The sequence below is a fragment of the Ipomoea triloba genome, chromosome 14 (genome assembly GCF_003576645.1).
Source record: "Ipomoea triloba cultivar NCNSP0323 chromosome 14, ASM357664v1".
NCBI lineage: Eukaryota > Viridiplantae > Streptophyta > Magnoliopsida > Solanales > Convolvulaceae > Ipomoea > Ipomoea triloba.
The window spans coordinates 3369406-3379377 of NC_044929.1; the positions used below are offsets into that span (position 1 = coordinate 3369406).

Consider the following 9972-nt stretch of genomic DNA (forward strand, 5'->3'; position numbering starts at 1 on the left):
TTATGCAAACTTAATTATGTTAACTAAGAATAGGATTGGCCAATAATATTTGTGCTTCATTAGGTTGAAAAAATAGTTATGAACAGATACTACATTGTAACAGAGCCAGTAATTAAAAAAAAAAAGATTGAAAAACCTTAAATAATAATACATAATTAAATTGCATGCACTTTCTTAATTTCATTAAGAAAATGAAATATCACCCTCAATTATATGATATATAACAATATATATAATTATCATATCTCCGGCCTTCAATATTGCAACTTCATATTTCATAACACTAAAAACTGTATATTAAGATAGGAAATTTAAGCAAACTAAGAAGTAATTAACAAGCCATACATTATTATTATTATTATTATTGTTTTGTGATTGATTTGATTAATTATATATTAATAATTATTACTTAAAAAGGAAAGGAATTGTTTGCATTGGTTCCTATCTTACCGGCTATCATCCATTGACGACCTAAAACCATTTAGTGTGGCGGCGAACATGCCGGTGGGCTGCCCTTCCGCCACCGTGGCGCCGCCGTTGCTAACTGCCACCACCGGCGTCGGAAAGTTCATCAAATGCAGTCCGCCGCAGTTATTATTAGCCGGCAATGCCCATAAACACGGGTCGTGGCCGCCGCCGCTAGTACTAGGATTATGATTATTTCCCATTCTGTACAACGTTGTGGTGGCCGGAATTTGTCCCTGGCTGGCCGGAATGCAGCCGGAGGTCGATTGCAGCATGTAGTTTCCGGCGCCGGCGCCGGACATGTAGTTGTGTAACGCCGGCGACGAGTGCCGATCCCCGCCGACCTCTTGCTTGGCTTGTAACATAGCCACATTCACTTCATCGTTGCTATTGGCGAAACCGAAATTTAACGCCAAGGCGGCGGCGGCGGCCGGAGAATATTCCGACGAGAGTCCGAGCATAATCCGGCGCTGAGACTCCTCCATGAGGCGCAACTGGGAGTAACCGTGGAAATAACTGTTGATGTTTCGTAAATGCGAGGAAGCGGACATGGTGGAGCCGGAGCTCCGGACGGAGATATTGAGCGAGGTGAAGTTCGCCGGGATTGTGCCGGTGCCGGTGGCGGCGATCACGGCCGGCTCCGCTTGCTGGAGCAGCCACTCGATGGTTTCGCCGTCGGATTTGTGGCCCAATTCCTTGGTGAGCTGGAAAACCCTAGCGGCCGCCGTGGCCGGCATTCGTATCCGCCGGCCCCGCCCGTCCACCTTCGTGTGCCGGTCCTTCGTCGACGTCCTCTTCGCCGGAGCCTTCTTGCTCAAATCCTGTCATTTCAGGAAGTTACAACTAATGACTAGTCTATAGAAACATATTTAGAACAAAACATAATACCTGTAATAGAGAAAATTATAACTAATGACTTAGTCTACAGAAACATACTTAGAACAAAACATAATCCCTGTAACAAAGAAAGTTACAACTAATAACTGGTGTACAGAAACATATTTACAAAACATAATAATCTCAACCACATATATGCTTAACAAACCTGTGAAACAGGAATAATAGCAGTGGACATAGAAGAGGAATTAGAAATAATATCTTCTGTTTTCTCTAGCAATTGTAGGGGAAAATTGAGGCGGCCGCCATTGTTGTCAGCTTCCATGATAGACCAAACTTCAATTCAATGGAGGGGGGGGGGGGGGNGGGGGGGGGGGGGGGGGGGGGGGGGGGGGGGGGGGGGGGGGGGGGGGGGGGGGGGGGGGGGGGGGGGGGGGGGGGGGGGGGGGGGGGGGGGGGGGGGGGGGGGGGGGGGGGGGGGGGGGGGGGGGGGGGGGGGGGGGGGGGGGGGGGGGGGGGGGGGGGGGGGGGGGGGGGGGGGGGGGGGGGGGGGGGGGGGGGGGGGGGGGGGGGGGGGGGGGGGGGGGGGGGGGGGGGGGGGGGGGGGGGGGGGGGGGGGGGGGGGGGGGGGGGGGGGGGGGGGGGGGGGGGGGGGGGGGGGGGGGGGGGGGGGGGGGGGGGGGGGGGGGGGGGGGGGGGGGGGGGGGGGGGGGGGGGGGGGGGGGGGGGGGGGGGGGGGGGGGGGGGGGGGGGGGGGGGGGGGGGGGGGGGGGGGGGGGGGGGGGGGGGGGGGGGGGGGGGGGGGGGGGGGGGGGGGGGGGGGGGGGGGGGGGGGGGGGGGGGGGGGGGGGGGGGGGGGGGGGGGGGGGGGGGGGGGGGGGGGGGGGGGGGGGGGGGGGGGGGGGGGGGGGGGGGGGGGGGGGGGGGGGGGGGGGGGGGGGGGGGGGGGGGGGGGGGGGGGGGGGGGGGGGGGGGGGGGGGGGGGGGGGGGGGGGGGGGGGGGGGGGGGGGGGGGGGGGGGGGGGGGGGGGGGGGGGGGGGGGGGGGGGGGGGGGGGGGGGGGGGGGGGGGGGGGGGGGGGGGGGGGGGGGGGGGGGGGGGGGGGGGGGGGGGGGGGGGGGGGGGGGGGGGGGGGGGGGGGGGGGGGGGGGGGGGGGGGGGGGGGGGGGGGGGGGGGGGGGGGGGGGGGGGGGGGGGGGGGGGGGGGGGGGGGGGGGGGGGGGGGGGGGGGGGGGGGGGGGGGGGGGGGGGGGGGGGGGGGGGGGGGGGGGGGGGGGGGGGGGGGGGGGGGGGGGGGGGGGGGGGGGGGGGGGGGGGGGGGGGGGGGGGGGGGGGGGGGGGGGGGGGGGGGGGGGGGGGGGGGGGGGGGGGGGGGGGGGGGGGGGGGGTAAGCTTAGCTAGATAGAAGCTAGGATTGTAATACTACATATATGTATGTATAACTACAATACATATAATACAGCTTTGCTTTGATTTGCTTTGGTGATATATATCTTTGTTTCTTTGAGATTTTTTCGGTTTTCTCTTTCTTGAATGACAGAAGAGAGAGAGAGAGAGTGGGAGGAAGGGGAAAGAGAGAGTGCTAAGCTTTAAGCAACAAACACAATGATGAGAGTTACATGATTGACAATCTCTTTTTTTATCCACTGTATATAATTTATTTTATTTTTTTATATATATTTACGTGCCGTCTTAATCCTAAACACCCCAGTATGAGTATCTCTCAATTATATTCATCTCTATCTATATATAAAACAGTAAAATTGGTGTCTGAGCCTTGGCATAATGGTTCCGGTTGTTATACCGTGGAACATTATGGTCAAAAAACAATGCAGTATCTATAACTAAAGAACCCGTAGCCGTTACATTTTAACAAATCTCGTATTTTTTGTATATTCACGATAAAATGAAACTATATTCTATATAAAATGAAACGGTGTCGTGTATTGTGTTTATATTATCAAATAAAACTATAATTGAATTGAAATGATACTTTTAATTGTGTTTAAATGAAACTAAATAACATGTTTCACATATTGGGTGTATATTATTGTCAAATAGAAGTGTAGTTGAAAATAAACAATTCTTTAGTTTTGCTGAAATGGAACTACAACATGTATAAAAAGAAACTGAATAACAAGTCTCACATATTAAGTGTATATTGTCTAATGAAATTGTAGTTATATCGAAATAATATTGTAGTTGTATTGTGATCTACAGTGTATATAAAATGAAACTGAATAACAGTTTCACGTATTTGAGTGTATATTGTCCAATGAAAGTGTAGTTGAATTAGAATTATAATTTAGTGGTGTTGTAATAAGACTACAGTGTGTATAAAATTAAATTCAGTAACATGCCTCACTATAATAAGACTATTGTATGTATAATGTCAAATGAAACTTTAATTGTGGATTGAAATGAAACTACAATTTATATAAAATGAAACTGAATATGTTATACAAGCAGAACTAAATACGTGGAACGGGTGCCGTTTCTTTTTATTAAAAGAAACGGCACCATTTTGGACCTTGGTCCACAGTAAAATTTGCCTAATGGTTCATGGCCTCACTTGATATCGCAATTGAAGCAATAATGTGACTGCTCACATCTTACTGGAAACATAAATGTGAAAAAATCTGAGATTCGAATCCCACTAGAAATATGAATGGGAAAAAGGTATGAGAGATGATGAAAGGTATAGTAGCATGAAGACTAGCTAGGATGTTACAGGTGGGCTGATTGCGCAATTCGCGATTTATTTTTGTATGTGAGTTTTAGAAGAAGAAGAATAGCAAACTGGATATTGTTAATTTTTTTTTTTCTAATAAAAGAGTACAATTATCAAACGCCCTTCAAAACATTTCTTTTATATGTCTTTTGGTTCATCTAAAATGTCTCTTCTATGAAGTATTGAACATATGATATAAATAATAAATATGTAATTCAACTATTAATTTAATATTTTAGTTGAAATAATCACATCATTCAGTTTAGTATCATAGTTAAGTCATCACTTAACATTTTAGTTAAAACGAAATTCAGTTTAGTATCATAGTTAAGTCATCACTTAACATTTTAGTTAAAACGAAACCATAATGGTAGAGTTTATTATTATATTATTGTTTTATCTTCATCATTGTTTATACTACCCTAGCCTTATCTGTGTTGCTTTGCATTGTATATTTGCTTCGCTCATCATATATATTTTTTATTTACTTATTTATAGTTTTCATTTTGCAAGCTTTAACAGAGTGAGTTTATGAAGCTATTTTTCACTCTTTTAGATTTTTATTTTATTGTATAGAAAATGACATCTCAGATAGAAAGCATTTTTCTGGTAGGAGCAAAGGAATTACAAGTTTATTCCTGCTCCTTTTACAGAAGTTGTAAATGTTACTGAACCATAAATTTCTACAGTAAATTTCATTACTCAGTTTTTTTTTTATTCTATTTTATTTTAACATTATATCAACAGAAATAGACACCCATAAATTTTATTTTTATTTTTTGGAAAAAGTGTCAAATAGGCCACTGAACTTATCGCTTTTGTGCAATTGGGCCATTAAACTTAAAAAGTGTGCAATTCAACAATCAAACAAGCAAAATGTGTGCAATTGAACCATTTTTACAAATTTTTTTTAGTAAAATCCGATTATATTACTAACATATACGTATTAAAAGTGACATTTTCTTCTACCATATTAGTTTGGTGTGAGTGGCTCTGCACTCTCATCCTTTAAGAGAAGTAGTCAGGACTCAGGAATTCAAAATCCCCTATTATGAAAAAAAAATCAATATGATCAGTACTTCGCCCCTCACTTATTGGGTCGGCTCGGTGCGAACGGATCCAGGAAAAAAGAAGAAGAAGAGTGATTTGATGAGGATATAAGGGTAATTTGAGAAAGGAAAAATTGAAATTGTTGAATATTTAAAGGTGGTACCAAACCATATAGTAAAATTAATGAGAGGGGGCAGAGTCCTTTTAATTGTGGGTTGGACAATGGACAGTCCCCTGAGTCAGACACCACGTGCGAGAACCTGTTTATAATTCAATCCATAAACACCTGCACTATGACCTTCCCCCACCCCCCAACTTCCCTCTCAATTCTCATACAAAAAAATCAAATAATTCACTAAAACAAATTAAAACAATTCAATAAGAATGATGCATTCATCACCCTTGTATTGAATTGACTATTACAATACAATATAAGAGACATTAATGCTAATTGATAAATTTATGTATACATCATTAAATTATGGTTTAAACTCTAAATTAATACATAGGCGTGGAGTTTAATTTGATGTTGCTGCGAATCACAATGCTGCAAGAGTGATGGGGTTGTAATGAGTTACATTAATTTATCAACTAACATATATGGAGTCTAATATAATGTTGCTATGTTAGAGCAAGTGTATTAATGCTGATTTTTTCACAAGTTTTTAGAAGTCATGTATGATAATAGGAGGAAGAGAAGAAGAAGGAAAAAGAATACAAAAAGTTTTGTTTTTTAATTAAATTCTTGTTACGCGCCTAGCTAGGGCATGCAATATGCGTGCGTGCTGGGCGTGGCATGTGCAACCAACACGCCAGTAAAGTGAGATTTTTTTTATTTTTATTTTTTTGTATGCGGGTCTCACAAATAATTTATATTTGTAGGAGTAAAATTTATCTCTCTCTCTCTCTCTCTCCCCAGCTTAAAAATTAGAAAAATAAACAAAGAACTTTGATGGGATTGCTCTTGCACACAAACAAATGTTTGAACTAAATTAAACTAATAGTTCAATTCCTAATAATCATAAATTCTCTCTCTCTCGGGTACTTCAGTGCCCCTCCAAGGAGAGATTAGACATTAACTCTACGTGTCCTCACACCATCAGGATCATCTTCAAGCATGTTTCCTAGCTATGCCATCCGGGGATGGTCTCAGATTATAGTCCCCTAGTCCCCGGCTTGGTCCAAATTAGCTAAGTAATTTGTACACTTGTTCGCTTCCCTTAGCACGTGAGAAACTTTTATCACAGTCCCTTGTGGGACCAAGTTTATCAATCTAGGAGAAGGGTAGCTGCCCTTTGGATCATGTAAAAACGACCTTTGTTGATAGCGCTTACCACCACCTCCGAGTCAATTCTACCTCCATCTGAGACAACCCGCCTTTCTCTCCCACCACTTTGAGGCCTTTCCTAATTGAACCCCTAAAGCTCAGCCTTGAAGCTATTTGCTTCCCCCAAAAAAAATCATAATTGAACTAGAATCGATGTTATAGTACTAATTTGAACTAGATTGTGATATGCTTAGTTACACCACAAAGGTGAGTGATCTCCAAATCGACTAGTGGAACTTTATTGGCCAACACCTAATTAATTAGGTTTTAATTCTTCATAAATATATAAGGTTCAGATGAAAACATGTTCCTCTTATAAAAAGTGAGGAGGGATCATATTCGTCCATCAATGCTCATCAGTATTGGAGAGTTTTAGTAAAAGTAAGTAAATTTTATCATTATTGCAAATTTTTAAGTTCGTAATATTTATAAAATCGACCCCACCCCTTTCCTATTATTTTTAGCAACTCTCAACCATTGATCTACCCAAATAGATGTATTAGATCAATTCACACTGTACTTTTTTACCTGAGAGCATATTCTTATATGAACCCTCCGATATAGGTCTAACTCCAATGAGAACTAGGCTTCACATGAGACGAGAGTGTATACTAATCTCATTCATCCATCTAAGATGATTCATGGTTGAAAATTAAAGAAAAAACACTGTGACATTTATGCAATTACTATTGTGCATTTGGAAACACTAGATAATGCATTCACGGATAAATGACAGTGCATTTGAAAACTCTTTTCCAAATGCACTATCAATAGACTCAACAAGATCAGTTTCTAAATGCGTCAAGCGTTTTCAAATGCACAATGATAATTACATAAATGTCATTGTATTTTTTTCTCTCAATTTTAGTCATTTATCATCTTAAATAGACGAATGAAATTTATTCACACATTCTCACTAGGAGCGTAGTTCTCATTTGAACACACACGCGTGCACACACTGTTTACCTAATAAAAAAAATAAAAACCCTAGGCACGTAAGTTTGGAACTCTAACAAAAGAAGAAAAAGAAAATCAATCATATATATAAAAGTAAAGAGGCATATATATGATCAAGTGGCTAGCCATATATCTTATTCCTGCCATCATTGTGTCCTTACCTTTCTGTTAATGGAGTACTAAATCAATCATAGCTGGGATTTCATAATGTTGAAATTCCTCAACTCGTTAAAATATAAATTTATTGAAAGTTGGAAAGGATTACTTTTTCCTCTTTTTTTCTCTCCTTTAAAAAAATTAAAGTTTATCGTTTTCTTTAGTCCATCTGTTTCCCATTCTTTTTATTATACCAAACTAATATCTGAAAGATGTTTGTATGTAACAAGAGAAAGAGATTAGAGAGCAAAACCAGCAACAATATCCTTATTTATCCTTTAACCCAATATATATACAAGATATACAAAGTTCTTGTCACAAGATATATAGAATTCTAGTAAAATTATAAGTCTATAAATGATGAAGACCGATATATTATTATAATAGGAGCCCTCTAGTAATGTCTACATTTATTTATTTACAATACTCCATTTGGACATTATTGCATCTTACTTAATAGCGGCCAGCAAACGTTCGTCAATCGCCAATATAATACAATTGAAGAAAAGGCCAGTCACCTTCTCCCACTAGAGAAGTCGGACTGGCGCCTTCTCCAGTGCAAAATGTGACTATCTGGTCGCTTTCTCTAACTGGAGAGGGCGACCATTTGTGTCTTCTCTACGAGAGATGGCGACTAGTCTTCTCTAGTGGAGAAGGCAACCAATCCCACTAGCAGTGAAATTTTTTTTTTTTAATTCTAACGGTTAGGGGTGGTATACGGTGGTCAACAGTGATTAATAGTGATCAATGATGGTAGTTTTACAAATAGCCTTTTGATTATCCGTAAATATGACTTATTTGACTCGTTTCGACGAGTTCAAGTGTTTAATTGCATCTTTTTGATGATCAATGGTTTAATTCTTTCGTGCAAAGTTCAAGAATCTATTTGAACATTTTTCTTATTTTTAATTAATGGTGCAAATCCCATTTAAATAAAAAAAATATATTTAAATAAATGTGGAGTAGGGGTGGAATAACAGGTTATACGGGTTGACCCACAGGTTACACGGGCGAACCCATATAACCAGGTACCCCACTAGCTAAAAGGGTCGTGCCCGATTCGGCCGCTTGGAAAGATCTCCAACACGATCCATCTAAAAACCAGGCTAATCATGCTCAACCCGTCATATTGGACCTATTTTGACAACTCTCATCCTGGTCACCAAAGAGTTCTTCTTCATAATAACTTAGTTCCTTTTGTCTTCTATTTGGGTCTACCCCTTTCGAGTGATTAATAGAGAAATGAGTCACGATTTTTATTCTTATTCAATACTTAAAAAATAACATACAAGTCAATAATTATATTCGATAACCATAATCATCCTGAGTCCATTATAATTAATTCAAAATTGATGGTTCACAATTTAAGAAATATGAAACCTAACTAGCTTGGTTGGCGTGAGTGGCTGTGTGCTCTTGTCTCTTAAGAGAGGTCGGGAGTTCAAATCCCCTTTTGTATGAAAAAACCAATTTGACCAGCATTTTGTCCCCTTAATTGGGCCAGTCCGGTGCAAATGAGTATTAGTCTGAATATGGCAAACAAATTTGAATATAGAGTTTTGAATGTGTGAATTGAATATAGAGTTTTGAATGTGTGAATGCATATTACTAAACATATAATGTGGAGTTTACAAAGTGTGGTGCATATTACTAAACATATAATGTGGAGTTTACAAAGTGTGGGTCATATTACTAAACATATAATGTGGAGTTTACAAAGTGTGGGTTTGAATATAGAGTTTTGAATGTGTGAATTGAATATAGAGTTTTGAATGTGTGAATGCATATTACTAAACATATAATGTGGAGTTTACAAAGTGTGGTGCATATTACTAAACATATAATGTGGAGTTTACAAAGTGTGGGTCATATTACTAAACATATAATGTGGAGTTTACAAAGTGTGGGTATCATATAATCCTGTAATGTGTGAATGTGGAGTTTACAAAGTGTGAATATAGAGTATAGTGTATGTGAATGTAGACCCAGGTCCACCTTGCAAGGTGGACCTGGGTCCACGGCATAACAACCCTCTGAATATGGTACGGGCTTAAAGGTGCCTCCTACAATTAGGGTCTGCTCAGGATATCTCACGGTCTAACAAAAAAAATAAAAAAAGAAATACGAAACCTAAAATCAGTGTAATAAAAAAATCACATTATGGCACGTCAAGTACGGTGATGCCCCATGCTAAACACATGAAGATCTTTCCTGGCTAAATTTTCATTGACTTATGTATACTGAAGCATAATTTAATTTCTTTTATTTATAACGAAATCATTGGCGGATTGATCAATGGTGACACATCCATTATAACGAATTGAAGCATGTTGTCACTATAAAAATGACTCTGTCCTTGAGAATTTAGACCTAATGTTATGTTAGTCAAAATAACTCTAGAACTTCTGCAAGACTTTCATATATATAGGTCAAGAAAGCATTTAATTGA

General features: G+C 41.6%; 1 protein-coding gene across 2 annotated transcripts; it reads right to left on the reverse strand.

Moving 5' to 3' along the window:
* Nucleotides 1–219: 219 nt before the first annotated feature.
* Nucleotides 220–2868, reverse strand: LOC116003729 (transcription factor TCP15-like). Of its 2 annotated transcripts, XM_031243641.1 has the most exons (3): nt 2691–2868; nt 1511–1667; nt 220–1286 (listed from the first exon to the last, which is right to left on the reverse strand). In XM_031243641.1, exons 2-3 carry the CDS (start codon nt 1625–1627, stop codon nt 447–449), a joined length of 957 nt encoding a protein of 318 aa, XP_031099501.1. In that variant the 5' UTR covers nt 1628–1667; nt 2691–2868; the 3' UTR covers nt 220–446. The 2 variants fall into 2 exon arrangements, with proteins under 2 accessions (XP_031099501.1, XP_031099502.1); XM_031243642.1 differs by lacking the exon at nt 2691–2868.
* Nucleotides 2869–9972: the final 7104 nt, after the last annotated feature.

What these genes read in the sequence shown, in the direction of transcription:
- LOC116003729 (XM_031243641.1), bottom strand. Translation starts at nt 1,627, where the DNA reads ATGGAAGCTGACAACAATGGCGGCCGCCTCAATTTTCCCCTACAATTG. An exon ending in CTATTATTCCTGTTTCACAG is followed by an intron (nt 1,287 to 1,510) that starts GTTTGTTAAGCA and finishes CTGAAATGACAG; the next exon opens with GATTTGAGCAAGAAGGCTCC.